General features: G+C 45.8%; 1 protein-coding gene across 1 annotated transcript in view; it reads right to left on the bottom strand.

Annotated features, from left to right (window-relative positions):
- ITGA11 (integrin subunit alpha 11) overlaps positions 1–27598 on the bottom strand; it is a 151775-nt gene that overhangs the window by 52967 nt on the left and 71210 nt on the right. Inside the window, exons 7-15 of the mRNA XM_007059502.4 lie at positions 27368–27516; positions 25984–26128; positions 24127–24292; positions 23257–23327; positions 18887–19031; positions 12827–12975; positions 8963–9103; positions 4217–4420; positions 1091–1221 (exon numbers count right to left, since the gene is read on the bottom strand). Of these exons, the coding sequence (XP_007059564.1) occupies positions 1091–1221; positions 4217–4420; positions 8963–9103; positions 12827–12975; positions 18887–19031; positions 23257–23327; positions 24127–24292; positions 25984–26128; positions 27368–27516 (1301 nt within the window). The remainder of the gene's footprint in view (positions 1–1090; positions 1222–4216; positions 4421–8962; positions 9104–12826; positions 12976–18886; positions 19032–23256; positions 23328–24126; positions 24293–25983; positions 26129–27367; positions 27517–27598) is intronic.

Raw genomic sequence — 27598 nt, forward strand, 5'->3', positions numbered from 1 at the left:
TTCACTGTTGCTATCTGGTCACCCTAATTCAGGAGAGGAAATAACTGCAGACTGGTAGGTGAAGAATAACACTAATGAATGTACAGCCAAGTTCTCCTGTGCAATCCCATTGGCTTCTATGGAATTGCATGCTCACAACTGAGAGAAGAATTTGGTCCTCTGCAAGTGGATAGCACTTTTCAGGACAGATCCCCAAGTGGTATAAAATTCATGCAGCTCCACTGAGCTGTGGTAATTTACATCAGCTGAGAGTCTGTCCACCTGCCTTCAAGGTGCTTTCCGAACATTAATTAAGGCTTTGATGTATTCATTTATTAATTAAATAAAATCAAGAGAGCTTTGGGAAACAACATGAAGTTTGGTTTTTGGTTGAAACTCCTGGGGAATTAATTATGAAATTCAGTGACGTTTTGACATCTTTTCATGCACAGCTACATTTCCAACACCATTCTACAGGAACGGTCCAGAACCCTGCTGCTTCTGAGTATATTTAGGCTTGGAAGAATTAAATCTTTATTGGTAAGTGTTGATTTCACTGTACACACACAAACCATAAAAAAAATAAAAATCTTTCAATCAAGAATAACTGAAATTTACAGATAGGCAAAGTAAGAAAAATGCTGCTCGAGAACTCACTAAAATTTGATTGAACTGTGTTTACTTTGTATATTTTGACATGTGCTATTGACAATTTGTGGTTTAAGGATTATCTAGCTTTAACTTTTTGAATCCTAATGACTACTGTCATTGAGTAATTATTGCCTGACCCTCCCCTATAATTTCCCATCGCTGTGAAAATGTAAATGGATACCATTAAAAAAATGCTGACAACCCATAATTTTGCATAACTGTAATACATTTGAATTGATAAAAATACAAAAAAAAATATTGATATCTGTCAAAATCACACACAAAAAAATCAAATTCTCCAAGCCTAAGTATATTGGATCATTACTGTAGAATATTACAGCGCTTTTTAAGGGTATAAAACTGGTCAGATTCTTGGAGAATCAATTGTTCCCCTAAATGACAACATATTTCAATGAACTTTGGTAAGAAGGCAGTAACAAAACCCGGAGGCATAACCTACCATAAGAGCACAGCACTTCCAAAGGAGCCAATTGCCAGGTCTATGAGGCCATCTTCATTTAGATCTAGTTGTCCATGGATACTGCATCCAAAATACATCAGGCCTGGAAGAAGGTCTGTGGCTGCTATTCTCTGAAACGCACAAAAAAGAAATCCATTCTCATTTCTAGTATTCTATTATGATTATTATTATTTTATGCTCTTGTGCCTTGTCACTCATGAGACAAGCCGGCGTTTCCCTCTCCATCTGTCTAATGCCACGTTTCTTGACATCCATTCAACATATCCACTTCAAACCACTTCAGCCTTCTTTCTCGAATCATTGCCTCTGCACTCTGTTGGCCAGTCCTTTGTAACACATCACCATTGGTTACTTTGTCCCACCAGCGGGCACCACGTATTCTTCACAAATATCTCTGGTGGAATGTGTTAAGTTTCCTGAACTGAGTAGTGTGATACCATCTGAATGGAGTCTTCTGCATCCAGTCCTCCTCATTTCGCTCACTCCAACAATACTAATATTGAACGAGTCATTTCTCTGACTTCTTGACTCAGTTTCCCAGCAGTTCTTGCATTCCAGTACTCTATTCCAGCTTGGGTTTTAGCTGTTAGGATCTCTCATTTCAGGCGATGAACTCCCTTGTGGGTTTGGTGCACCACCTTCAGACCTCCATTCAGACTCATTTGTTGGGAATCTAGCACGAATGGCAGTGTGTAAAGGTGAAAGTATATTTGTGAGCATGAACATGTGTGCGTGAAAACATATGTGTGAGCACATGTATGCATTTGTATGTGGGAACATGCACAAGCATATGTGTGGGTGCATGAGTGTGAGTATATGTGCATGAAGATGGGTACACATGGGTGTGAATGCACATAAATTCACTTGCCAGTGCAAGAGAACGAGCCTGTGTCTATGTCAGTCAGGCCTTAGTCTCTAACACATAGAGCTCACAGCTTTACAAAACAGGCTCCCTGCTCTCTTTTTTTCTGAGCAAGTCAGGGGATCTAGAAATTAAAGTGGGATCCTGTGGAGTAATCACGCTTATGTGTTACGTTCAGTCGAGATCACCGAACTAACCACGGGCTTTAGAGCATTCAGAGCTATGTGAGTCACTTTCAAATGACTGAAGGAAAAGAAATGCACATAATTTGTTGGGAAAACTGTACCTTTGCTTTTGAGCGGTATCACTCTTAGAACTTTCCACTGAAAATAGTTTAAGTGGGCGGCTGTGCCATTTTTCCTACCTCTTGAGGATGGTTCTACTGAGGATTTGAAGAACAGGTTGGAGGCTTTTATGAACAAGTTAAACACCTGTCAGAGATGGTCTAGGCCTACTTTAATCCTGTCTCAGTGCAGGGGGATGGACCAGATGACCTCTTGAGATCCCTTCCACATATTTCCCCCCAACATTTCTATGATTCTGTTTCATTTACAAAACCAGTCCCAGTGTATGAAGCTCTACAAAATCCCATTCCTTTTTGATACATCTTTCATATCTCATGTGTTTCAGCATGGAAATGTGAAGGAAATATCTTGGAACCAGTTTTACAGTCACATTAAGGAACGATTAAACAGCGAGTGTGAAATCCCGGCCCACTGAAGTCAATGCCAAAACTCCCTTTGACTTCAGTGGGGCCAGGATTTCACCTCCAGATTTTGTCACTGGAGAAAGATTTTATACTGGAGCCTGCTAAGCGACATTAAGAACAATCTGGGCAAAAGAAGATTCTCTGATTAATTAGTGACTCATGGAAAAAACAAGCTAACTTCCAAAGACAGAAAATACTGGATAGCTAGGCGAGAGCATTACAAGTGCGAATCGAGATAGCAGATGCTCGGTGATGTGATAGTTCATGTTCTTGTATATGGCAGCTTCTCTCGGACAAGTAGTCTTGCCAATGACCTCTGATGTACTTTACCTTGCCGAATAATTCCCGGGCTGTGCCTACGCTACGCACCAACGTCGGCATCGTGTGCGGTACGTGAAGCCACACATCGCAGAGAAAAGCAAGCTGCGCCCGCACCGTGATGTGCAGCTACACGTTAGTGATGGACTCTGGCAGTGGGGAAGCAGTGCAGAAAGCCGTCCGCCGCTCTCCAATGCCAGAGCCTTTCACTGTGGCGAGGAAAAGCTCCGGCAGGGAGGAGGTAGTGGGGAAACTCCTATGCCAGAGCCTTTCCCCACTGCCGGAGTCTTTTCCTTTGGTGGGGAAAGGCTCCAGGAACAGGGAGGCAGTGGGACACTGCACTGGTAAAAACAGCAGTGTAGCCAGGAAGGCACGGCTGGAGTGAGCAGAGAGCAGTGCAGGGTATGTGCCCAGGTATAGGCTCACCCCCTTCATGAGTGTCTTTACTCCACTCGCGTAAGCCATGCCTCACCATCTACACTGCTGTACCAGCGCAAGGGGGCGCGACGCACGTACGTGCACTACACACCACCAAAAGAAGCTTGCAGTGCAGACATGCGTTAAATGTAGGGGGGAGACTTCCATTTTAATTCTCTCGCTGATTTCTGGTAACACAATAAGAACATAAGAGCATAAGAACGGCCATCCTGGGTCAGACCAAAGGTTCATCTAGCCCAGTGTCCTGTCTTCCGACAGTGGCCATGGCCAGATGCTTCAGAGGGAATGAACAGAACAGGTAATCATCAGGTGATCCATCCCCTCTCGCCCATTCCCTGCTTCTGGCAAAAAGAGGCTAGGGACACCATCCCTGCCCATGAGATAGCATCAGGAGTAGACCTTGCTCAGGAAAGGTTGACCAAGGGAGGATATGACACTACTATCTCTTGCCACTTCTCACTTTCAGGAACACTAAACATGTTAGCCCTCTCCTGTTGCTAACGTCTTTGTGAAACTCAAGGGTGAAATAAATGGATATGGAAAAAATGGGTAGGAAGAGATGAACTGAGATCACTCCTGGCTTGTGAGCATCTGACACACTATTACCTCAGAAATGTTGTCAAATTTCCAAAAACTATTCCAAAGCGTATTTTTCCCCTTTTCAGGGCCTGATTCTCATTTCCACTAAATATACCACTCTCAGGGGCCCTAAAGTGGGAGAAAATCACAATTCTTCAAATTCACTGGTGGGGAAACCATGGGACAAGGGAAACCATACCTGCTTATACATCTTCAGGAGGCTTTCTTTGAAGCCGTGGAAGATATATATTGCTCCTTGGTGGTCATCTTCCAAAGGCGCACCAATGACGACGTCGTTGTAGGAGTCTTGATTCAGATCAGGGACGGAGGCAATGCAAGAGCCAAACCTAGAATTCTGGTAGCTCTGCAAATCTTTCAGAGCTCCGTTGAAAACAAACTGGTCCTTCAAAGGAGAAGGAGAAACAGCAATGAAGATGGAGGAATAAAAAATCCCAAATCATGAGACAACCAATCAACCAACTCCCTAAAAACCCACAGAACGAACCCCACTCCCACCCCAAAACCTAAATAGTGATTGTACTCCACAGAGGGAGATGAGCCAGAAAATCCATGACTAGGGGCTTTGTTATTGCTATTGACTTCATGTGGAAGGACGGGGCGCAGTATAAAAGCCCTAGGTAGATAGAAAGAATGGTTCAATGGTTAGAACAGTAGCCCAAGACTTGGGAGACGCGTGTTCAATTTTCTGCTCTAACACAGACTTTCTATGTGACCTTGGACAAGTCACTTTGCCACCCTGTGCCTCAGTTCCCCATCTGTTAAATGGGAATAATAGCAGCAGTGGTGTGAGGTGAAAAGATCTCAAAGATAGTGAGGTGCTCAGATAGTAGTGAGGGGGGCCATGTACATACCTAAGCTAGGAGAGAAAGAAAGAAAGAAAGAAAGAAAGAAAGAAAGAAAGAAAGAAAGAAAGAAAGAAAGAGCGCCACAGAGATGGCTGCCCATTGTGACTAAGAACACCAAGCATTATGGACTCCTGGCCAGAACAGAGAATCAGGACCCCTGGATTCTTGTTTTGGCCCAACCAAACATTGGCTCCACCATCTTGGTAAGCCACTTAGATTCTTTTTACCTCAGCTGACTGATCTATAAAATAGGGGCAAGATCACTTACCTTCCTCATAGGGGTGTTGTAAAGCTTAATTCATTAATATCTGTCAGGTGCTTTGAGATCTTTTCTGCACATACAAATATTATTCTGTACCTATATGGCTGTAAGATCTGCTCATCTTGAGGCAAACTCTGTCCCCTGTTCTGCTGTGAGAGGGACGCAGCATTTCAGAAGCATGGGCATGTGCTCACCCACTGTGTACAGCAGAGCCCCGCATACTGGGGGCTCATTTCAGCCCTGTGCACTGTGGTTTTTTGGGGTCAGGTGGGGCTGGGGACTCCACAGCTGGGCAGATCCCTGGATATTGCAGCCTGTGAGGCTGGGGTGGAAGGTGTAAGCAGAGGCTGGCTCCAGCTCTGAATGTTTTTGCATTTCATTGCAAATTCAAAACAGGTGCTGTGGTCATCAAGTTTCGGAGTGACAGCCCATTTCAAGCAAAACTGCACCGTGAAAACAAGCAGCATTGCCAAATTGCTGATTTCATTAACGTTCCCCAAAAATAAAAATACCAAGAGCACAAAAGCAAGTCAAGAAAATTGTGTGAATATTTTGCCTGAAATTTCCCCTGCAATTTCCCAGAGCTTGACTTGTCAGATTAGTTCTGTTTATTTACTCGGCATTACTGCTATTATTTCAGTTTTAGGCACCCCCATTGCTGTGGCCACTAGCGACGCTGTTTGCATTAAAAAAGGAAATCAACTGGCTATATTGCACAAACCTCTATCAAACAACCCAACCTAAGCTACGATGTCTCAACCCAGAGCCAAGGAAACATGGGCCCAACAGGTGAGCCTTGAATGAGGTCTTGAAACTCAGCTACTTCAGGCATTTGATGGAGAGTGAGAGAGAGCGACTTCAGTTGCCAGGAACCCTCCCGTCGGTAACGCCCAATCTCCACTTTTCAGGAGTTAAAATCTAGGGACAGTGCCTCTGTTTATAGTCGTCACTCAGCAGGAAGTGCACATGGCTTTTTTTGGGAGGCGAGGACATTTGTTACAAAATCCTCCTAACCAATTATTTACTGGCTTCCCTATGTCATAAACCAAAAGCAAACTGAGACCAAAAGGAGTTTTTCAAGTGTTGTTTTCAAATGTAACATTCCTCCTGGAGGTTACATAAAGTCACCACGCATATGCGACACTTCCTGCTAATCCTAGTTTGGGTTTATGGAAATAATGCAACATTTGCTACTGTGCATCTCTGAACAGAAATCACCAGCTTTCGTGCTAAAAGGTACATATCTCATCCTGAACAGCGCTTCCCTGTTTACTGTACTCAAGACGTACTCAGTGCCAATGTGGGAGATCTAATGTTACCATTGCATTGCCAATAAAAAACAGACTGAGCTTACAGCTTTTTTCAGCACTGCCAAGATTTTAAATCTTGTGAAAGCTACAAGGATGTCCAAGAAAGAGGAGGAGGAGAAGGCATGGCTCTTCCTTTGTACGGAGACTATTTTTGGTCATTACCTCAGAGAGTTTGGAATCCTAGAGGAAATCATAACAGAGGTAGTGCAATCTGCAAACAATTTCCCAAACAAGGAAGACAGCATAATTCTGAAATGTTATTAGAAGAACCTTTCCCACAATGAAGCAACAAGAAACCAGCAAATGCCACCGCGAAGGCTCACATTGATGTCTTTTTTCCCTTTCTCATTCAATTACATGCTTGAATAATTGGATAAAAGGTTTGCTTGAGATTGTGAAACACCCATTGCTACAGGCAAAGTTCTGCAACCAAATACACATATGGAAAAGCAGCACACAGCCTCTGAGATGCTAAGCGTCCTCAGAGAGGTGTTGAGTGCCGTCAACTGCCAGCATCAGGGCATTTGTATTTTCCTCTCAGGCACCTGGTACCAGGTGATACCAGAGCCCTAACACCCAAAAGCCCTGACCCAGCACCAATCACTTCCTCATTAATGATGAGACGGCTCAGTCCCTTCCTCCTAGCCCACACCATTGCAATCTTTGAGCGTGCCCTGCACTTTACAGGCCAAGACTGAACAGGCTCTGATGGAAAGTCCCATAATATTTAAAAGGTTCTATAGAAACAAAATGGGATTTAAGTCTAGAAACATGGAGTCTGTACAGAATGCGATCCTTTTTCTAGCTGATTGGAACCCTTGTTACCATCTGAACAATCATATGGCTTCCACTGCAGGCATATCATTTTCTGTTAAAATCTATAGGATGATTTAAAAGAAGAAAAGAAAACTTTTCATTCTTTATTGGATTCTGTAGGGCTTTTCCATAAGGGCAGGGCAGCACCCTTCGAGAGGCACCAGGACTCTGGGAATGGGAAAATGCTGACAAGGCAGAAGAAATGCCGTCCATGTTCCATGGGGCCATCCTTAAGACACTGGGAGCAGGAGATGATCTGGCAAAAAGACCCTAGTGCCCCAGGGGCCTGATACAAAACCCATTGAAGAAATGGGAGTCTTTCCCCGGATTAAAATGGGGTTTCGATCAGGACCCAGACGCCTATCCCCAGAGTGTGAGCTGGACAAAGGGGCCAGTAGCCAGAAGACACGTTTTCCCAAAGGGAAAGACAATTCAACTTCTGGTATTGCCTTCCTCAAGGTCTGTGAATATGTTTGGAAGGACAATGGTTGAAAGGGACCCTGGGACAATGCAGCTGCGCTTTAGTATGGTCTAGATTCCCTTCACTGGCATCAGAAAACCAGGATGGTTTATAAACAAGGAAACGAGGCAAACTCGCTCAAAGTCTAGTAGCAGCCACAGCTGAGAAGGGCTTGCAAGTTCTGTGTCTCCTTTGGATTGTGACAAAAGATGCCAGGTGATCTTTGAAGGCAACTTGGCTGCACTTCTGGACAAGCCAGGTGTGCATGTGCCATGGCCCTCATCCAGCCTGGGATACCCACTCGGTATTTTTGGCAAGACTGCCGAATGGGACACCATGTGCAATGTGCCACCTACTTTGAGGGCCCAATCTACCTCTCCATTCATCCATCTGAGCAGAACAGGTGCCCTTGGAAGTTTGTCTGGCCAAGCAGAGCTGCACCCTGTCTGTCTCTCGGAATGGAAAAGGCACCTCTCTCCAGCTGAGCAGAGAGGACACCTTTGCCTGTCTTAGGGTACATGTAGGTATATCTACACAGAAGCTCAGGTACACATACCCGCACTAGCTCTGATTGAATTAGTGCACGAAGACCAGCAGCGTAGCCATGGCGGATGGGCTAGCCACCCGACTACAGTCCTGTCCGAGCTGCTAGGTAGGTACTCGGGTGGCTAGCCTGAGCCACCAGCCATGCTGCCCCAGTTACGCTTCTAGTTTCAGCCGGCTAATGCCATGAAAGCTACTGCATGTCTCTTGACCTGAGCTGGAAATTACAACTCCAGCTTCAGCGAAGATGGAACCAGAGTGTCCAAGCAGAGCAGACATCTCTGTCCATCAACCTGGTCATCCAGGGAAATTGGGCACTGTCCCTTTGAGCAGAGCCGTCTGTCTGAGCAGAGCTAGGGCTTCTGTCAAGGGCATCGGTCTCTCCGCGGAAGCAGATCGGCTGGCTCTGTCTGTGCTCCTCTGCATGCTCTCACACAACTTCCTCCATCTACGTCGTGATGGGAGTGTTCCCCTTGCTGGCATGTTTTCGTTCTCCCACAGGAGTTGCTGCATTGTCCCCTGGAAGACGCCAGACACTGTCTGTACTCACACCCCAGCAGAGTGCCCAGGGCAGGGTGAGGACCATGTCAGAGGGTAGCCAAGTTTGAGGAAGGGGAATTGAAATGCAGGCTATTCCAAAGCCTCTTCTGGGGCAGGAGCAGAGATGGAACAATCACAGCTTAATTACCTCTTTTAAAACGTAGACGTACACCTTCCCCCTCTCTCTGCCTTCGCTGAAGTACATGGGGGCACCAATCAACAAAATATCTGTGTTCCCGTCTCCATTAATGTCGATGGAATTTATTTCACTTCCATAGTAGGAGCCAATCTGAAAGAGCCGGAAAGGAGAAAATGGTTGGAATGTAAACGAGAACACCACGTATTCCAACCCTTCCCTGTATTTCTAAGGAATTGAATACCTCAGGGATGACACCCTTGGAGTGAGAGGAATTTTCAGTCTTCTGAACGGAGACACATTAACTTATTGTCTAGACAGATCTCCAGGAAAAGAATTTGAATGCTAAAAGATTAATGATCAGACTCTTTTCCTTTCTCTGGCATTGTTGAGTTCTCTTAGTTTCCTGTCAAACTAGGTTTTGAAGGAGAGATTGTTTAAATATAGGTATACGTGTATATTTCAGCTGAAAGGTTCCCTCCAAGCCTATGGCGTCTTCGTTCTTCTGCCCTGCAGAATTCCCTCCCTGTGCAGACTGTATATGCTGGGCAATCGCCCCAGTTCTATCAGACACCCCTTCACCGTTTCTTCCTCAAGCCACTTTGAATGGATCAGCCCTTTACTGTCAAAGGGAGACCATACGGCCTCTACAGACTCCACACTGAACCAGGGCATGGAATAGAGCAATCCTGGGCCAGGGAGGACCCACCCTGAGCAGGTGCAGGGTATGCACCAGGTGGAGGAATAATTGAAGAGGACACAGGTAGCTCAGGAAAGTGGGCGGGGTGGGGGGAAGGTGCTGCAGGCTACACTAGGAAAGAAGGCTGATGCTGGGAGCTGGGATAGGAGTGACTACAGCTTTGTTAAGCCTGCTCTAGCAGCAGGGATCTTTCCCCCCACAATTTGGGAGCTGAAAGTCCTAAAACAGAGTCCTTTGAACGGGACATTATCGAGTGGAGTCTTCTAAGCCAGCGACCATGCCCCAAACAGAAGAGCGCCAGTCTGGTAGGAAGTGACCCAGGGGCAAGCGTCACTTGGGGTAGAGCTATAGCTGGTCTGGACACTTTGTCAAACCCTTAGGGCCCTGGCTTGGGACCTGGTGGAGTGGGTGGGCCTGGGTCTCCCACCTTGTCCCCCTGCTCCTCTATAGCAGTGGAACCCCAATGGGAGGGAGAGGAGCACCCAGGTGGGATCGAGGCCCGCTGCACACACCTGGACTGGGGCCCCCTCCGGGATGCCTAGGCTAGCAGAAATGGGAACGCTAGTGCCAGACCACTAGGTCAGCTGGTTATCGGACTGACCTGCTACATCATTTAACTAGGGATGGATCAAAACTCTGGGTCCAATTCCCCCCCGAAACTTTGGGAAAGCTTGTATCCAGATGGGAATGTTACAGTTTAGGCATGTCTCTATATGGACCACAGACAGAGAGATTTATATGGGCAATATTCTGGAATTCTGGGTGCGTGAAGCAGTACCATTCACTCTTGTTTTCTGCTCAGGTGCCAGAGATCGGACTGGATTTTATTATTTTTTTTTTTGGAGACGATTAACAGCAGCTTATGTGTAACTATTCTACATGAGCAGAACCGGCCTGGCCATTTTTCTGCTTCTGAGCAAAACTCACACAGGGTGGAGCTTGCTCTGTACAGCATATGCGGCGTATAGGCCTTTCAAAATAAGGCTTCAGTGGATCTTAATGCCTGATACTGGGCCTTTGCAGAGTGGTGAATATCACCCCCGGTATGGAAGTTTCATGCATCCCAGCAGGCCAAGTAGGCTGGGGAGGGAACAATGGTGTCTGATGAATTTCCAGGACCTGTGTTGGAATAAGAGGGCAGACAGACAACAGAAGATCCAGCAGATTTATGCAAGGGAGCTGCTTTTCGCATGATACAGAGGCCGGAGGGTGCTCTAAGTCAGAGCCAAAGCTGCGGCATTATATGTGGCATGAGTGTGGAGGTGATTTAAATAAAAAGGAGGCAGAGGCATAAGATAAAAGAGGAAGGTTATTTGGAGAAGAAGGAGGTTGCGAGTCTATTTTGCTGTGTCTGCGTGGGGATAAAAAACCCGCAGCTGGCCCGGGTCAGCTGACTCAGACTCGGGGGGCTGGGGCTCTGGGTCTGAAAAATTTCTGTGGAGACGTTCAGGCTCAGGCTGACCCCTAAGGACCCTGCGAGGGTGGAAGGTCCCTGAACTTGGGCTCCAGCCTGAGGCCGAATGTCTACACAGCCTTTTTAGCCCCACAAGCTCAAGCCAGCTGACCTGGGCCTGCCATGGCCCCGCCGCGGGGTTTTTGTGCCTGTGTAGACATCCCCATGGGGTCACTGTCATTGGTCGAGAGAAGCAAGGTCTGATACCCGACCCAGTGACATCTGTCTGTCTGTCTGTCTGTCATGCGATAACTTTAGAATGCGGCACCGGATCAATTCCAAAATTTCAGGGAATGCTCTAGGCATCGGTGATCAGAACTCTACTGATTCTGGGGGAAAACCAGAAGGAGGAAAACGGGGCCACGGATCCCCTGGAGTCTGGTTGGCAGAGCTAGTACCTTCAACTTCCTCTGGAATGTCTATAGTTCAGAAAACCCTTTGATGGTGGCTATTAACACTTTCCAGCCCAACAGAACTCCCCTTCTCAGCTCTGCCCCCCCTCCACCTCCCAAAGACTTTAACACCCTGGCACCTTGCAAGGCTTAGCTCCCAGACAGAAAGAATAGTGAGGGGAAGGGAGAGGGCACCGGATCGCACGCAGGGTGGTGGGAAGAATGGGGGAAGAGGGAATGGGGGCACACAGACCCCTAGCATGAGGAAGGGGGTGGGTGAGGTTGTAAGGAGTCCCTGAAGTAGAGGGGGATGGGAGGGTGGCACACAGAGCACGGGTGGGGGAGGGGAATGGAGGTAGGCAAGGAGCCTCTGGTGTGTGCAATGAGCTTAGGGTGACCAGATGTCCTGATGTTATAGGTACAGTCCAGATATTTGGTGCTTTTTCTTATATAGGTGTCTATTACCTCCCACCCCGTCCCAATTTTTCACACTTGCTATCTGCTATCACCCTAAATGAGCTTGGCCTGCAGACGCAACACAGGGTGCAACCTTCTAGTAAGTTTTATGCACAGAATAAGATTCTTTCCATATTATACTGCATTGGCTGGTGGGTGGGTGTGTGTACGTGTACACTGCTGCCCTCTACTGGATAGGTTCCAACCTGCACAATAGTGTGTCAAAGGTCCTGGGTTTGAAACAACTAAAAATAAACCCCTCCTTTTGCTCACACCTGTCTGAAATAGAAAGACCTGAATTCTATCCCTGCTACAGCTGTGAAAGTCAGAGTTGCCAGCACAGTGACAGCCATGAAATCCCTAGCTGGCGATGGATTTGTTAAAATATCTAGCTTTCATTTCAACATAACAGAGAAGTAATCTGCACAGGGAGGGAGACAAAGACCACAGAGAGAGCACCCAAATCTGTTTCTCCAGAATTCATGGAGGGAACCAGAAGCTACCAATATTGCTTAACTAAATATTGGTAGGTTTCCACTGAGTGAAGTGGGGAAACGAGCAAATCTCCTGATCAGAAACGTAAAGAATACAGAATAAAATGTAGTGGTTACAGGGCTTTTTAAACCACAAAATGTGTAACAAAGCCTTTGGGCCAGATCTGCAGCTGATGTAAATGCGTGTAACTTTACTGAGGTCAATGGAGTCCATTTACATCAGATGAAGATCTGACCTTTTGCCCATCAGGTCAGATAGATGAGAAATATACATAGGACCTGAGGACTAATGATAACAGCCATATACAGTAATGCATTCAATCAAGCCTATTTCAGAAGTCTGCCCCATAGATCTGAACCATGCATCCCCTTATGTTTTACCTGTTCTCCTTTCAAAGACTGGTGAATAGTTAGGTTTCTGTTGCTGTGCATTGTAAAAATAATTGCTTTCCCAGTGTGGTTGAACCTGGGAGCTCCTGCTACATAAATCCTTCCATGCTTTGGAGACATCACTGAGGTGACTGTGTAACCTACAAGACATGTACATATAAGGTGAGCACAATCTTTAAATGAAGCTCCAAGCAGCACCAACATGGGAATGACCTCCTGGGCTGAATACTGTACTGAATACATGTAACAAATGACACAGACAAATCTGGATTCCAGAAAGCTGTTAAATTAATTGCACATTGTGTTTTCTAGAAGGAAAATAAGTGTCTTGATTAGATTTTTCCCGTTTGGCTCTGAATAGACAGATGGAACCATAGATTTCAAGGCCAGAAGGGACCATTGTGATCATCTAGTCTGACCTCCTGTATAGCACAGGCCAGAGAACTGCCCCAAAATAGTTCCTAGAGCAGATCTTGTAGAAAAACATCCAGTCTTGATTTAAAAAATTGCCAGGGATGGAGAATCCACCACGGCACTTGGTAAAATTGTTCCAGTGATTAATTATTCTCACTATTAAAAAGTTATGCCGTATTTCCAGTCTGAATTTGTCCACAGCAGTGCTTATCATTTCATTGCTCACTCCACTCTTTGAATCTCTTCCTTTATTGCAACTTTGTTGGCTGACAATCTGGTTTTGATTTGTTTCAGGCTGCCAACCCAACTCCAGCTGCCTCCCAGATCAGCAAACTGGAAACCAAGAGTTCTCAAAAGATAAAGTCATTCAAACAAACCTGACAGCTCTAACCTTATGTTTTGAAGTGCCCAGAATTTATTGCTCAGGCCCTTCATTCCATCTCCTTGATAATTCAGATTACTACAAGGAATTTACAAGGTTTGGTGCTGCTAGCAAGTCGAATGCAGAATAATATTGCCGTAGCCGGTAAGTCCATTACATTTCCTGATAGCCATCTTACTTCACGGTTTACGTAAAATGATACAAACCACAACACTGTATTTGGATACAAAACATTGATGCATGATTCCACGCATCTGAGTATGGTGCTGTATAAGGCATCCTCCTAGCAGAGCACAAACCAGGTCTGAGAAGACTGCACAAGCATAAAAGAGTGGACTGATATTTGATACCAAAATAATGGGTGCTATAAAAAGTTGTGACTCCATAGAGAATGTTAGATTCATGAACACTTTAGTAAATAACCCTGCACCTATGACCTGAAAACTCCAGGAGGTCAGTGACTATTGTTAAATATGGATGTGTCCTATATACAAATGGAGAACATGAAACCAGGCAAAGGTGCTGAATTATACTCTCCTGAATGATCCAGCTGGATCCCAGTGATTGGCTTTACTTTAGCCACAGAATCTATAGCTCTTGTTCTAAACTAATCTATGGTGTGAGCCAGGAAGGCAGGGTTAGATTTCATTAATGAAACTGGTCACACTTTATATTACGGGTACATTTATCAATAGTTTATAAAGGGGTTATAGGTGATTAATATGTTTTAATAAATATTTAGTCAATTGTTATAGAGTCCACTGTATAGGGTGACCAGATGTCCCATTTTTAAAGGGACAGTCCCGTTTTTTGGGACTTTTTCTTCTATAGGCCCCTATTACCCCCCACTCCCTGTCCCGTTTTTTCACAGTTGCTATCTGGTCACCCTACCAATGTATCAATAAGGTGTTTATAATCATCCACCCCAGGGATTTTCAACTTTTTTTTCATCTGTGGACCCCTCAAAAATTCCAAGCGGAGATGCAGACCCCTTTGGAAAGCTTAGACATGATCTGTGGATCACAAATCGACAACCACTGTTCTATGGTAACAATCTTTTGTGGACCCCTTAGACAGTCTGCAGACTCCCGGGAGTCCACGGACCACAGGTTGAAAACCACTGATCTAGCCCATCGGTAGAAGACGTTATTATAATAGTCTGCAACACTTACACTCATGCAAGGCTTATAGCATCTATTAATCATTTATTAATATGCTTCATACATGTAACCTTGATATAAAGTGTGGCCATGAAATCTATAGATCAGGGTTGGCTGAGTATCAAAGTAATTACACAAGCACCTCCAATGTCTGGTAAATCCCTGTTTAAATGATTACATTGTTCTTGGGCTAGGCAGGTGCTTTAGATGTCATCTAGAAAAGAGATAAACTACCCCCAAACGGCTTCCCTATGAATGGCTAAAAGTGACACCTGACAGACAAACGAACAGCATTAGGATGCAAGAGGTACTCACTAGCCTATTTATCACTATATACGTGTGAGGGGATTGCAGATCACGAAGAGAGACAGGCACGCATTTAGCAGTAATAACAGACTGGGGAGAATTACTGATGAATATTGATGAATATCCCTTATCACTATGGAAGAAGGAGACATATTAGAGACAGTTGAAGAGAAATAGGATTTGCAGTCTATACTGAGGCCGCGTCATATGGGATTTGCAGCAGGCTGGAGAGGAAACTGCACGGAGAAGCATTACCCATGTTTATTAGGGGATACAGCACAGGCTCCCCAGAGCTGGCCTAGGGCAGCCATCAGCCAGTGAGTCCAACCAGCTGCTCTCCCTTTGGCCTCTCTCACACCTTGCACTCATGAAAGGCAGGCTGAGGGTTGTGGCTGCCCCTGAGAGGGGAGTCCAAAGGGTTGGGTGAACAGAGCTGCTGCATCCCTTCCCCAGTCTCATGCACCTGCAAGAGGCCCCTGATAATCTGGCCTGGAGGGACTTTGCTGAAATTTTCACCTGGACACTTTTACATGCAGCAGCAGTGCCCAACAGATGCGCTCGTGCCTCCCCCTGCAAGGAAGAGTTTAGTCAAGGATGGCGTTACATGTTGTCCAGCCCGGGGTATTTCTGCGACTAGAAGCAGCCTGGTGTAGAGTGATTGCGCCACTGATTAGAATTCAGATCACACTTAGCAAAGAAGAGGTTTAGGCTGTACGGTGGGGTACTACAGAAACCAGGTAGTAGGTAGATAATGGTGAGACATTTTTTGGTTCTGTGGATGAAGGGAAAGCAGTGGACGTGTTATTCCTCGACTTTAGCAAAGCTTTTGACATGGTCTCCCACAGTATTCTTGTCAGCAAGTTAAAGAAGTATGGGCTGGATGGATGCACTACAAGGAGGGTAAAAGTTGGCTAGATTGTCGGGCCCAAAGGGTAGTGATCAATGGCTCCATGTCTAGATGGCAGCCGGTATCTAGCGGAGTGCCCCAGGGGTTGGTCCTGGGGCCGGTTTTGTTCAATATCTTCATTAATGATCTGGAGGATGGTGTGGATTGCACCCTCAGCAAGTTTGCGGATGACACTAAACTGGGAGGAGTGGTAGATACACTGGAAGGTAGGTACAGGACACAGAGGGCCCTAGACAAATTGGAGGATTGGGCCAAAAGAAATCTGATGAGGTTCAACAAGGACAAGTGCAGAGTCCTGCACTTAGGACGGAAGAATCCAATGCACCGCTACAGACTAGGGACCGAATGGCTCGGCAGCAGTTCTGCAGGGAAGGACCTAGGGGTGACAGTGGACGAGAAGCTGGATATGAGTCAACAGTGTGCCCTTGTTGCGAAGAAGGCCAATGGCATTTTGGGGTATATAAGTAGGGGCATTGCCAGCAGATCGAGAGACTTGATCGTTCCCCTCTATTCGACATTGGTGAGGCCTTATCTGGAGTACTGTGTCCAGTTTTGGGCCCCACACTACAAGAAGGATGTGGAGAAACTGGAGAGAGTCCAGCGAAGGGCAACAAAAATGATTAGGGGTCTGGAACACATGACTTATGAGGAGAGGCTGTGGGAACTGGGATTGTTTAGTCTACGGAAGAGAAGAATGAGGGGGGATTTGATAGCTGCTTTTAACTACCTGAAAGGTGGATCCAAAGAGGATGGATCTAGACTATTCTCAGTGATAGCAAATGACAGGACAAGGAGTAATGGTCTTAAGTTGCAGTGGGGGAGATTTAGGTTGGATATTAGGAAAAACTTTTTCACTAGGAGGGTGGTGAAGCACTGGAATGTGTTACCTAGGGAGGTGGCGGAATCCCCTTCCTTAGAAGTTTTTAAGGCTTGACAAAGCCCTGGCTGGGATGATTTAGTTGGGATTGGTCCTGCTCTGGGCAGGGGGTTGGACTAGATGACCTCCAGAGTTCCCTTCCAACTCTGATATTCTATGATTCTATGATTCTGTGTTTCCAAGCTCTGGTTCCGTCTCTTTTGGCACTGAATGATTTAAAGTGGAAACCAGGGAGGGCCTCTGAAAAAGAGATTTTTAGGCAAAGAGTACTGACCTGGATTTTTATTACACTCCCCAATTCCAAAACAAATGAAAGAGGAGCAAGAGCTCACTCTGTTTTTGGAGAAGAAAGGTACTTCTAATTGTCCTAGACATTTTTCTGTAGCTGCTAGTTCAAAGGAGCTCCAGGAAGATTTTGTACTATAGATAACTAGAGATGGTCAAGAAGGTGGTATTTGGCTCCAGATCAGGTTTAGGTGCTGTGGTCTGGGTTAGAGGTTGAAATAAGACTAAGATGTAGTTTCAGCTTCTGGTTTAGATTCAGGAGCTGAAATCTTGCAAGATCAGCTGTTTTTCCCAGATTTCTGCCCTCCTAAACTGAAATCCCATTAAGCTGAGTGTTCAGCCAGCTGAACTAGAATGGCAAAAAAGGCCTCTCCCACTTTTGGTTCTCACTCAGAACCAATTTATGGGGTGGGCTCCAATCTGAGAATTCAGGAATCACACTTAAATGGGTTAGCATGAGAAGTTCTGTTTGACCCATCAACTTATCATATGGCTGTCACCACCACACACATGTTTTGTGTGTACAAAACAACGTTGTCTATACAACTTTGCCAGGCAAGTTCCCAGAACTCACCTGTTTGCACTCAGCAAAGGTCAGGAGGGTGGGTGCAAAGGCAGCTTTACAGAACCTTTGCTCGCTGATCCTGGAGCTTCTGGACACACAGCCAATCCCATGATATAGGCTGTTTTACATTACAGTGACAGCCCCCAGAGACTGGTGTTTAAAGACCCCCGTTTGTCCTCAGCATGGCCTCATCCACCAGGATGCCAGTCTACACCAGAGGATTCCTCGTGCAGGGGAATCTTGCCATCCCCCTTTACTGTCACTGGTCCAGGACACACGATTGCCCAGCTTTGCTCAGAAAGTTCTGCTTTTCTTATCTGATCCATTTGGGGCTATTAAGGAAGAGGGCCAATCAGTGCTCCCATCCACTGTCGCCGCAGCATGATATCCTTTGTGTAATGGGAGCTGGCCTTGTGCTGTTTGAAAGCCTGTCTCTGGTCCAGGTATGGTGAACGCAGCACCAGCCAGACCAACCTGATATTCGGTTTGTAACAATTGGCCCCTTTGTTACATTCTCCCATTTTCTGGAGGAGAACGTTGTGCCTGGGGGCTGTTATGCTGCCTGATATCGCAGGGAAGAGCTTTGGCATCTTTGATCTCTTACTGTGTAATCTCTGATTCTGCTTCCTGCCAGGCCGAGAAAACCGTTTCCATGCAGCGTGTCGCTCACGATTCACGTCAGTAGACATCATTTTGAAAACCAGGCATATATTATTACTCATGGACTCCACTAGCTGCTTATAGAGCTGATCAGCACAGCAGATATTTCCTCTTCACCCATGACATATCATCACCCCATTAAGAACCGTAGGTGACCCAGATGATCAGAACTCCTGCATTTATATTGCTTCTGTATACTGTATATTCCTGTAGGCTTTGGCTTGCCTCTGAATCCTCCACTAGTTTGATAGTCAGTTGGCTTTATGGGTGAGCTAGGGGTAGTACCTCCCTCACACATGCACAGTCCTGCCTGCCGCACAGCTGGGTACATAACAATTTATTTTTGCTTGGACGGGTATTTCTGTGAGCACTGGCAAAGTGGGTCTGCTGTGAAAGAGTCGGCACTTTCCACCTGGCCTGGCAGAAATGGTCTAAAAATGGCAAAAATCATGAATTTAGTTTGGGAAACCGACCCGCTCTGTGTAATCTCCTTACCTAGGTATGCTCCGTGGTTCTTCAGCTCCTCCGGGAATTCCTGGAGATACGATTCCCTATGAGGAATGACTTTTCCACTGCTGGTTTCTTTAAGCACCGCTCCATTCCAGTCATACGCTCCTACGGCCCCAAGCAAAATCCCGTCCTGTGGGGAACACAAAAGCTTTAGAGCCCCTTGTCATCTGGAACCGTGGGTGCCGAAGGTGGTTTCAGTGCAAACACCAACCAGCTCGTGAATCAAGTCAGATGGAGCAAACGACAGATGGAAACCAGCTGAGATACGAAATCACCCAGCAACAGTGAAGCGGTGCCAAAAAGGGGCCGAACTTGGGCTTGCTTTGAAGATGCATTTAAAGCCTGACCCTGCCTGGCACTGGCGCACCCAAGCGCTAGGTGAGGATCCTGTCTGGAAGCACCAGGGAATCCTACCCTGAACCAATGAGAGCATTTGCGAGGTGGCCAGGTTATCCTTCCTGGTAGCAGCAGCTGGCCACAGAAGGGAGTGTCGCTGCTTGCCCTACTTGCTGCGCTCAGGGCCAAGTCTCCTCAGATACACCCACCCTCCACTTAGACCCACCCCCTCTTCCATCCAGTGCACCTGAGAATAAGGCAGTGGGGGCACCAGTGCTCAGGGAGAAGGACACCCAGTGCTTAACACCGCCTGTGCCTGCGTGTCTCTGCCCCCCGCACGCCGGAGTGCAGCGCCCTGCTGTACCTGGCACAAGGACTTGCCGGATCAAAGCCTGCCACCTTTGTTAACCCTGTCTCATCAAGTGTCCCCATCCCATTGCGGAGACTGCAGAGAGCAAGGAAGCCCGATGGGTCCGATCTGCTTTGTGCAGTCAGCAACCTGCTCTGGTGTCAATGGCTCAGCATCCCTCGAGGGCATGTTGGGGTTGGGCCAGGGGCTGCTCTAAGTTACAGCGGGTCTCAAACTGGCCCCCAGCCAGCTTCCAGGATTGGGGAAGCACAAAGGTGACTTAAAGCAACTTTTCTTATCCCCTTTGGGTCCTGTGCCCAGCACAGCAGAGCTGGACCCAGGGATTTGACCCATTATTGACCGAACCCGAACAATCAGCTCTGGAAGTGCTGGTAGCGGCCCTCCGTGCTCAGTCATTTAATAACACGCTGCAGCAGCCAGCCTGTCCTCAGCCCTGCAGAAGTTTAATCATAAGTACGGCTAAAACCAAAGTCTGACTAAGAGCATCCTGATCCAGTGCTAAAAATAATGAAATAAAGCAGCCCTTCAGTGCAATTCAGTTACCTTTCATTTCACAGCAGATGGCAAACTGGGATTCAAACTTTCCTCAAATAACATCACTGCACTCACTGCAAACAGCAAGGAGTAGATCGCACTGACTTGTGCACCCAGCATGGAAACTCTTCCAGGTTCCCATAACAAGGAGACCCAGCAGGGAGTGGGGTGATACACAGGCTAAGTAAAACCCGGGCCATGTCCTTGTAGAGATTTAAGGTGGAATTTTCAAGAGAGTCTCAATGACTTAGCAGCACATCCCTTTGCCTTTGAAAGACAATGGGATTGGGCCACTAAACCACACCAGTGCCCCGGTCCCACCCGTGTGCCCTAATCCCGCTCCCAGTGAAATCAATGAGGATTTAGCCAGTGATTTACATGGGAACCATCACTACTTCAGTTCCACATCTGATTTCGAATTGGCTCCATCCATAACTGTTGACGTTGGGCCCAGGGTGCAGTGTTTGGATGTGAAAGAGGGTCAGGTCAGGGTCTGAGTCTAGGTTTTGTGTCAAACTAGGACTACAGTTTTGGTTTGATGGCCCTGAAATCTCCCCATCTGGTCTCCTGAGATTTTGACCCCAAGCACTGGAAATCGCCTTAGATTAGCTGATGTTACCAGAACAGGAAAGCAGGCTCAGTTTTGGATCAGACCTCAGACCAAATCCATAATGTCAGATTCAGATAAGGGGATTCAAATGGACTCCCTTGGCTCTGCCACACACAGGTTCAGAAGGAACAGGTGGGGCGGATTCAAGGTTAATTTTTGGGCCCCTCTCTCTGTTTAAAATATTTCTTACCATGTAGAAATGATTATTCCCCTCATGGGACATATGGGTAAATCCTGGTTAAAGCCAGATGTTTGAAATCAATGAGTGTAACAAGAAGAATCTAATTAGTTGTTTTCCCCGATAGGAAATTTATCAGCTTTTTTGTTGTTGTTGTTGAAGTTTTCCTGAAATTTTAATTTCTAGGCAGTGTATTTATTTGGCTTGATGACTCACTATAGGTTATAGGAAAACCAAGAAAAAGTTATTCCCACAAATCACACTTGTTCTTTTCAGAAAGACTGATGAACTTAGCAAGTAAAGCTTCAAGGAAGAAAGTCTCCAAAACATTCACAGAAAAGTATATTTTTAAAACTCCTGTAATGATATTTCCAATCAAGCCCTGTCTTTTCAATGACCTTTTCATTTCCAAGAGTCCAGCTGATCCTAGCAGCATTGTCTTTTGCACCTTGTCACATTGCATTTCAGCAGTGGACTAGATGTGTTTAGAAAAACATCTAGCATTTAAAAGCAGTTAAGCCACGTGCATTAAATCCAAGTGCCAAGTTAGCGACTGAAATATTCTCAGACGTGCCGACTCCTGCAATCTTTTCAGCTCTGGCAAGACTACTGAAAAAGTCTGTCCTCAAGCAAACAACAAAGCAAGGCTGAAGTCTGGTGAAAAGCTGTTGATTCTTCTGAGGGAGAAGTAGCACTGGCGACAGAGGCAGGTCCTCAGGTACCCTCCTGGCAGTACAACGGGTGCTGGACAGCAGCTGTTAGCAGGTGCAGAGAAAGGCAGGATGGAAAACAAAGAGAGGAAACAGAGCAGGAGAAAGACATTTTCTGGGTAACATTTGAGATCGTGTCTGCAGTCGTGTTTCCATCGCCAAGTTTATATACAACAAGTGGCCCACATAACACACTGCCTGGTTTAACTGCTCAACCCTGCTCGCGCATTTGGATGGCTGTAAATATTTCAAGCTGTGCTGGGTATTTAAAGCCAGAACCACCCTCATTTCAGGCTGATCCAAAGTCCACTGAACTTATAGGAACTTAAAGGAAAGGCTCCCACTGACTTCCCTGGGCTTTGGATCAGCCTCTGACTGCAGATGGAGTCTTGGATGCAGCTTGAGCACAACGCATGGCCTTTACTCTCCTGTGTCAAAGGGCCTCCTCCTCTGCTTCCTGTCACACGAAAGGGGCTGGACCCATCCACAGAAGGAACAATGGCAAGGGGGTCAGACTGTGGCTGGCGTAACACAGGTGGGCAGTGGGAAGCCACCCCCAACCTGCATCCCTTGTAGAGTGAGGGTCCCTCTGATTAGGCAGCAGTACCCCGTCGAGGTGCAGGTCCCAGCTGGGGAGAGACAGGAATGCCAGAGGCTCTCACAGGGTGAAGAATACAGCACTGGTCGGATGTGAAAATGCAGGGGACACCGGTAACGCTGCCATGTGAGCTAGCCATTGCAGTGATTGCTCAGACAGCCAGCCCACCCTTGGAAAGGAATGGATGCAGGAGGTCTGGGTTCAAATTCTGGGCTCTGCCATAGATTCCCCCTGTGCCCTGGGACAAATCTCTTATGCTTCTGTTGTGAGGATAACAGCAGTTTCTCCCCCTGTCCCTCCACTCTTTGCCTTGTTTATTTCAACTGTCAGCACTAGCTTCTATAAAATGTTTGCTTGCCCATCTCCAGCTAAAGCTAATAACTAATATATATATATGTGTGTGTGTATTTATATCTATATCTATATATACCCTGAGGCAATTAATTCATTTGCCCTCCCATTTTGAGATGAGAGCAATAAAGATGTTTTATTGTGTTTATAAACATCCGCTAAACATTCTGGAAAGTCGGAACTTCCACCCACGTTCCAGGGAAGAGTCAGATCGGTTCACAGCGCTGATTCCAGCTGTCAAGGAACCTGGCACTCACTGCTCCCTTCGGCTTTGCTGGAGTTGTGCCAGGGTAGAATTTGGCTCATCAGCTCCAGAGAGAAATGATTTTCATTTCAATGTTCACCCAACACATTCCTAAAAATCAGTGTGCCAGCTCTTGAATGGCATCTCTTTCCATCAAGAGTGAAAAGGAAACACACCAGAAAAATTCGGGACACTTACTCTGGGAGTTAGTATCAATGTACAACAGGAAAAATGGACTCCTCCTCAGGGATCAAGACCTTGAGCTATCTCCAAACCCTAAGGCACATCAGAGCCTTCTGGTCCATGTATTTGCAACATGGATTCATACACCAAAAAACCAAAAGCCACCATATCTGCTTTCCATAGGACAGTTACCTGCAAAAAAATACTTGAATGGGAGAGAAAAACAAATCTATTCTCTTACTTCCACAATGTGTGATGAAAATCCAGTCTGAGACATTTCAAGTCCAAAGGAGATTTCATTTTTGTTGGTACCTAGAATAAAAAAGAAGCATTTCAATTAAAGCCCTGTCCTAGGGGAGATGGCCAGTTACCGAATGGAATGAGGCACAATGAACTACTACCTCCTCATGTCACTTCAGAACAGGAAAGGCCAATTCCTCAGCTGGTGTAAATTGGTGTAACTTCACTGAAGTCAAGAGAATTCCACCAATTCACACCAGCTAAGGATCTAGCCCAGTGAATAAATATGGCAAGTTCTGCCTCTGTAGAAGGGCCTCATTTTCTCACAGGTGTCCATACAGGTTTAGATGATTGCACCTTACGTTCCAATATATGCTATACACACCTAGAATATGGTGACTTTTGACTGCTTATAACATGGCCAAATCTGAATGGATTTTCATGGGGTCAGTAAAAGGCACCAAACTGACTGCCAGACTACCCCCTGCCAAATTTCAAAAGCCTGCTGGAAGCATTAAAGATCTTCGAATAAAGGTTGCAAAGATTTTTTCACAATGGAAAATGTTTGGCAACCTTAATTTGGGAATTGTTGCTGCTCCTCTTGTGTCGGAGGTGCACGCGATGTTCCGTGCACGGAATGTCTTTCAACACATAATTAGACAAATGTAGTTGTTTTAATTTACAAAGTTATGATGTTATTAATGTTAGGAAAATGCCCAGCAGACTCCATTCTAGTTAGAAGGTCAAATGTTTGGGTTGGCTAACAAGGCAACATGCAGGTTTATCCTAAAAGTGAAGATGGTCTGTAGGAATATGCGGAAGTTAGAAACACTATAAACCTGTTAGAATGCAGGAAATGTACATCACTCACCTTCCAAACTAAATATCCTCTCTCCCAGTGCATCCACAATATCCTTAAGTGCTGCTTCATCTGTGACATTAAAGAAGTGCTTGTCATCTGGATCACTTGCTATAAATTTTATTTCTTTCAAAAAGGCTGATGGATTGATTCCTCTTCTATTGTAATACCCCAGAACCTGGATGAGAAAAACAAAAATAAGTCTTCTAATTTTTCCACATAATGGTCATAGCGTTCCCAAGATGCCAAGGGCCAGGTTTTCAAAAGGGACGCCTCCCTCTACAAAGGTGCCATAGACATCCATAAAATCGGTCCCTGCATTTTGTACTTGCAATTCAATTGCAGGCTGAGATCACGAAGTGATTGTGACGGGTTCGGTCCCAGAGACCCCCTTGGGACTGTCACCTGACGTGCTGAAACTACCTCTGAGCCCATTTTCCCTGTCAGCTTGGGACTCCAGAACCCTGCCTTGTTGAGCCGGACACACCAGCTTGCTGCAAACACAGACCCAGGTCTGGTCCACGCACCCAAAGCTGCAGACTTTAACCAAAAACTGCTCAGCAAGTTACCTATCTCCAGCACCCAGACACCCAGCTCCCAGTCGGATCCAAACCCCAAATAAATCCGTTTTACTCTGTATAAAGCTTATACAGGGTAAACTCATAAATTGTGCGCCCTCTATAACACTGATAGAGAGATATGCACAGCTGTTTGCTCCCCCAGGTATTAATCACTTACTGTGGGTTAATTAATAAACAAAAGTGATTTTATTAAGTATAAAACATAGGATTTAAATGGTTTCAAGTAATAACAGACAGGACAAAGTAAGTTACCAAGCAAAATAAAACAAAACATGCAAGTCTAAGCCTATTACATTTAAGACACTGAATACAGGTAAATCTCACCCTCAGAGATGTTCCAATAAGCTTCTTTCACAGACTAGACTCCTTCTTAGTCTGGGCCCAATCCTTTCCCCTGGTACAGTTCTTGTTAGTTTCAGCTCAAGTGGTAACTAGGGGATTTCTCATGACTGGCAGCCCCCTTTGTTCTGTTTCACCCCCTTTTATATCTTTGGCACAAGGTGGGTATCCTTTGTCTCTCTCTGGGTTCCCACCCTTCCTTCTAAATGGAAAAGCACCAGGTTTAAGATGGATTTTAGTACCAGGTGACATGATCACATGTCACTGTAAGACCTCATTTTCCATTCTTTCAGGGTTGGCCTGCACATACCCAGGAAAGTTTGTGAGTAAACAGAGCCATTCACAACCAACTGTCCTAGTTAATGGGAGCTATCACGATTCTAAGCCACCATTAATGGCTCACACTTTGCATAGTTACAGTAGGACTTCAGAGTAATACTTTATATTTCTAGCTTCAGATACAAGAATGATACATTCATACAAATAGGTCAAACACACTCAGTAGATTATAAGCTTTGTAATGATACCTTACAAGAGACCTTTTGCATGAAGCAAATTCCAGTTACATTATATTCACACTCATTAGCATATTTCCATAAAACATATGGAGTGCAACGTCACAGTGAGAAGCGCACTCGGATGGGGGCCTGGAGGGCTGGGCAGCCTAGCTGTTAGTGCACCTGACTTCTGGCCCCTTGCCTCTCTGTCAGGGCAGTAGAGGTGCCTGGTTCCTGACCTTAAGGGGGGATCTTCTGGCCTCCACCCTCATATGGGATGAAGAAGAAGAGTAGCCAACCCGGACTGATGGGACAAGGCAAAGAAGAAGAATGCCTCTGTATTGTTACTTGTCTGTACCCATTTCACAGATGGGGAAGCTGGGGCAGATGCCAAGGTTAGTGGGTCACTATGGAAGAGCTTCAACGTATTGTTAAATAGGAGAGTGACTTACTGCCACAGCATATCTGGTGACATTGTCCTTCTCACTGTTTTCAATCACCTTCTCCAGGTCCGGGCTGTCATGGGATTCCCCATCGGTTATTACAATCATCACTTTCTTCGCTCCCTTTCGCCCACCTTTCTGAAAGGCTTCTGAGCTGAAATTAAAAGGAACTATTGGGCTGTGCAAAGCAGCAGGCTGGCTGCAAGTGGTTTCTTCTGATCAGAACATACCTTAATATACATTGCCATGCTGGGTGTGTTTCACTTTGGCCTGTGCCACTTACGTGAAAAACCCCTTCTGTTGTCTGAACTCCGGTTTAACCTGAACAAATTCCAAGATTCTCATTCCATTCAGATCAACAGGAATCTACTCCAGGGTCGACTCACAAACCACAAAATATTATTTTAATGGACTGCGAGTTCTTAAATTAAAAAGGAAATCCAACAAAATACGGGATTCTCAGAAAGCTTTGTGGTGTTAATAAGCAATATTTCCTAATAGTGGACCCACTTGTAATCTCCCTGTGGAGCAACTCCATTAAATCAGAGGACTTGCTCCAGGTTTACGTCATATAACAGATCAGAATCTGGCTCAGTCTTTGTATTAAAAAGTGCCCACAAATTCAGTTATAAATTAAGGGCGATCGTGCTGTGGGTTAGTGGTCAATATTCCTACTAATCTCACACCACTTGCAATTCTGCAACAAAAGAGGGAGAAGGAAAAACAAGATCTGAACTGTAGACTGGTTCTGGTCTTTATAGAGCTCTGCTGCGGCACATTTGGGTTGCACTCTCAGATCAGAACTCCTCCAGCCACTGGGCTAGTTCATAGTTCCAGTTTGACTCTGGATCGGAACAGTGCAACCCAGATTGGGTTCAGAAAGAGCTATCCCTGAAATAAACGGGCCTGAGTCCTTTCCTCCTGCTCAGCACAAAGCCTGCAGAAAACCAGCTTAATCAACAGGTTGGGGATTTCCCTGGTCTAGTGTAGAGCGACAATAGCCAGGTCTATGCCCCCTTATCCCAGCCCCAGGATAGAGGTATGTCGAGGGTGGTAATGCTTGGCTGGTGGAAGACACCCCTGGGGACCACTGGGCAGGGGCTGAAATGATCCCAGCCAGCTTCAGGATTCGGGGGATGTCACGCTGACATACTGCAACCCTTGATTCCCTCCTCCTGGGTTCGGCTGCAGTGGAGAATAGAGCTGGATATATTCTGTTACAAAGTATCATTATGGCTTTGTCTGGAAATGTCCCCTACTTCAGGGACTATTGTTTACTTTTCAACACCTGGAAAAGAAAGAAAGAAAGAAAGAAAGAAAAAGAAAGAAAGAAAGAAAGAAAGAAAGAAAGACTTGTAATTAGAATAAATGGGAGTCCGTATTTGTGATTTACCGAGCAAATTCTATCCCGTATGCTGTCCTGGTTTCTGTACCTCCTCTCTGCTCTATGTGACTAGCAGCTTCCACCACGTCTTTTACAGACCTGTAGTCATTTAAATGAAATTCATGCACAACGTCTTCTCCATACTGAACAACTCCAACCTAGGAATTAAAGGAGCATTACAAAGGATGCAAATACCGCACATCATAGCAGTCACCCGAGAAACAAAGAGCCTGTTTTAGT

This window comes from Chelonia mydas, chromosome 10 (assembly GCF_015237465.2).
Source record: "Chelonia mydas isolate rCheMyd1 chromosome 10, rCheMyd1.pri.v2, whole genome shotgun sequence".
NCBI lineage: Eukaryota > Metazoa > Chordata > Testudines > Cheloniidae > Chelonia > Chelonia mydas.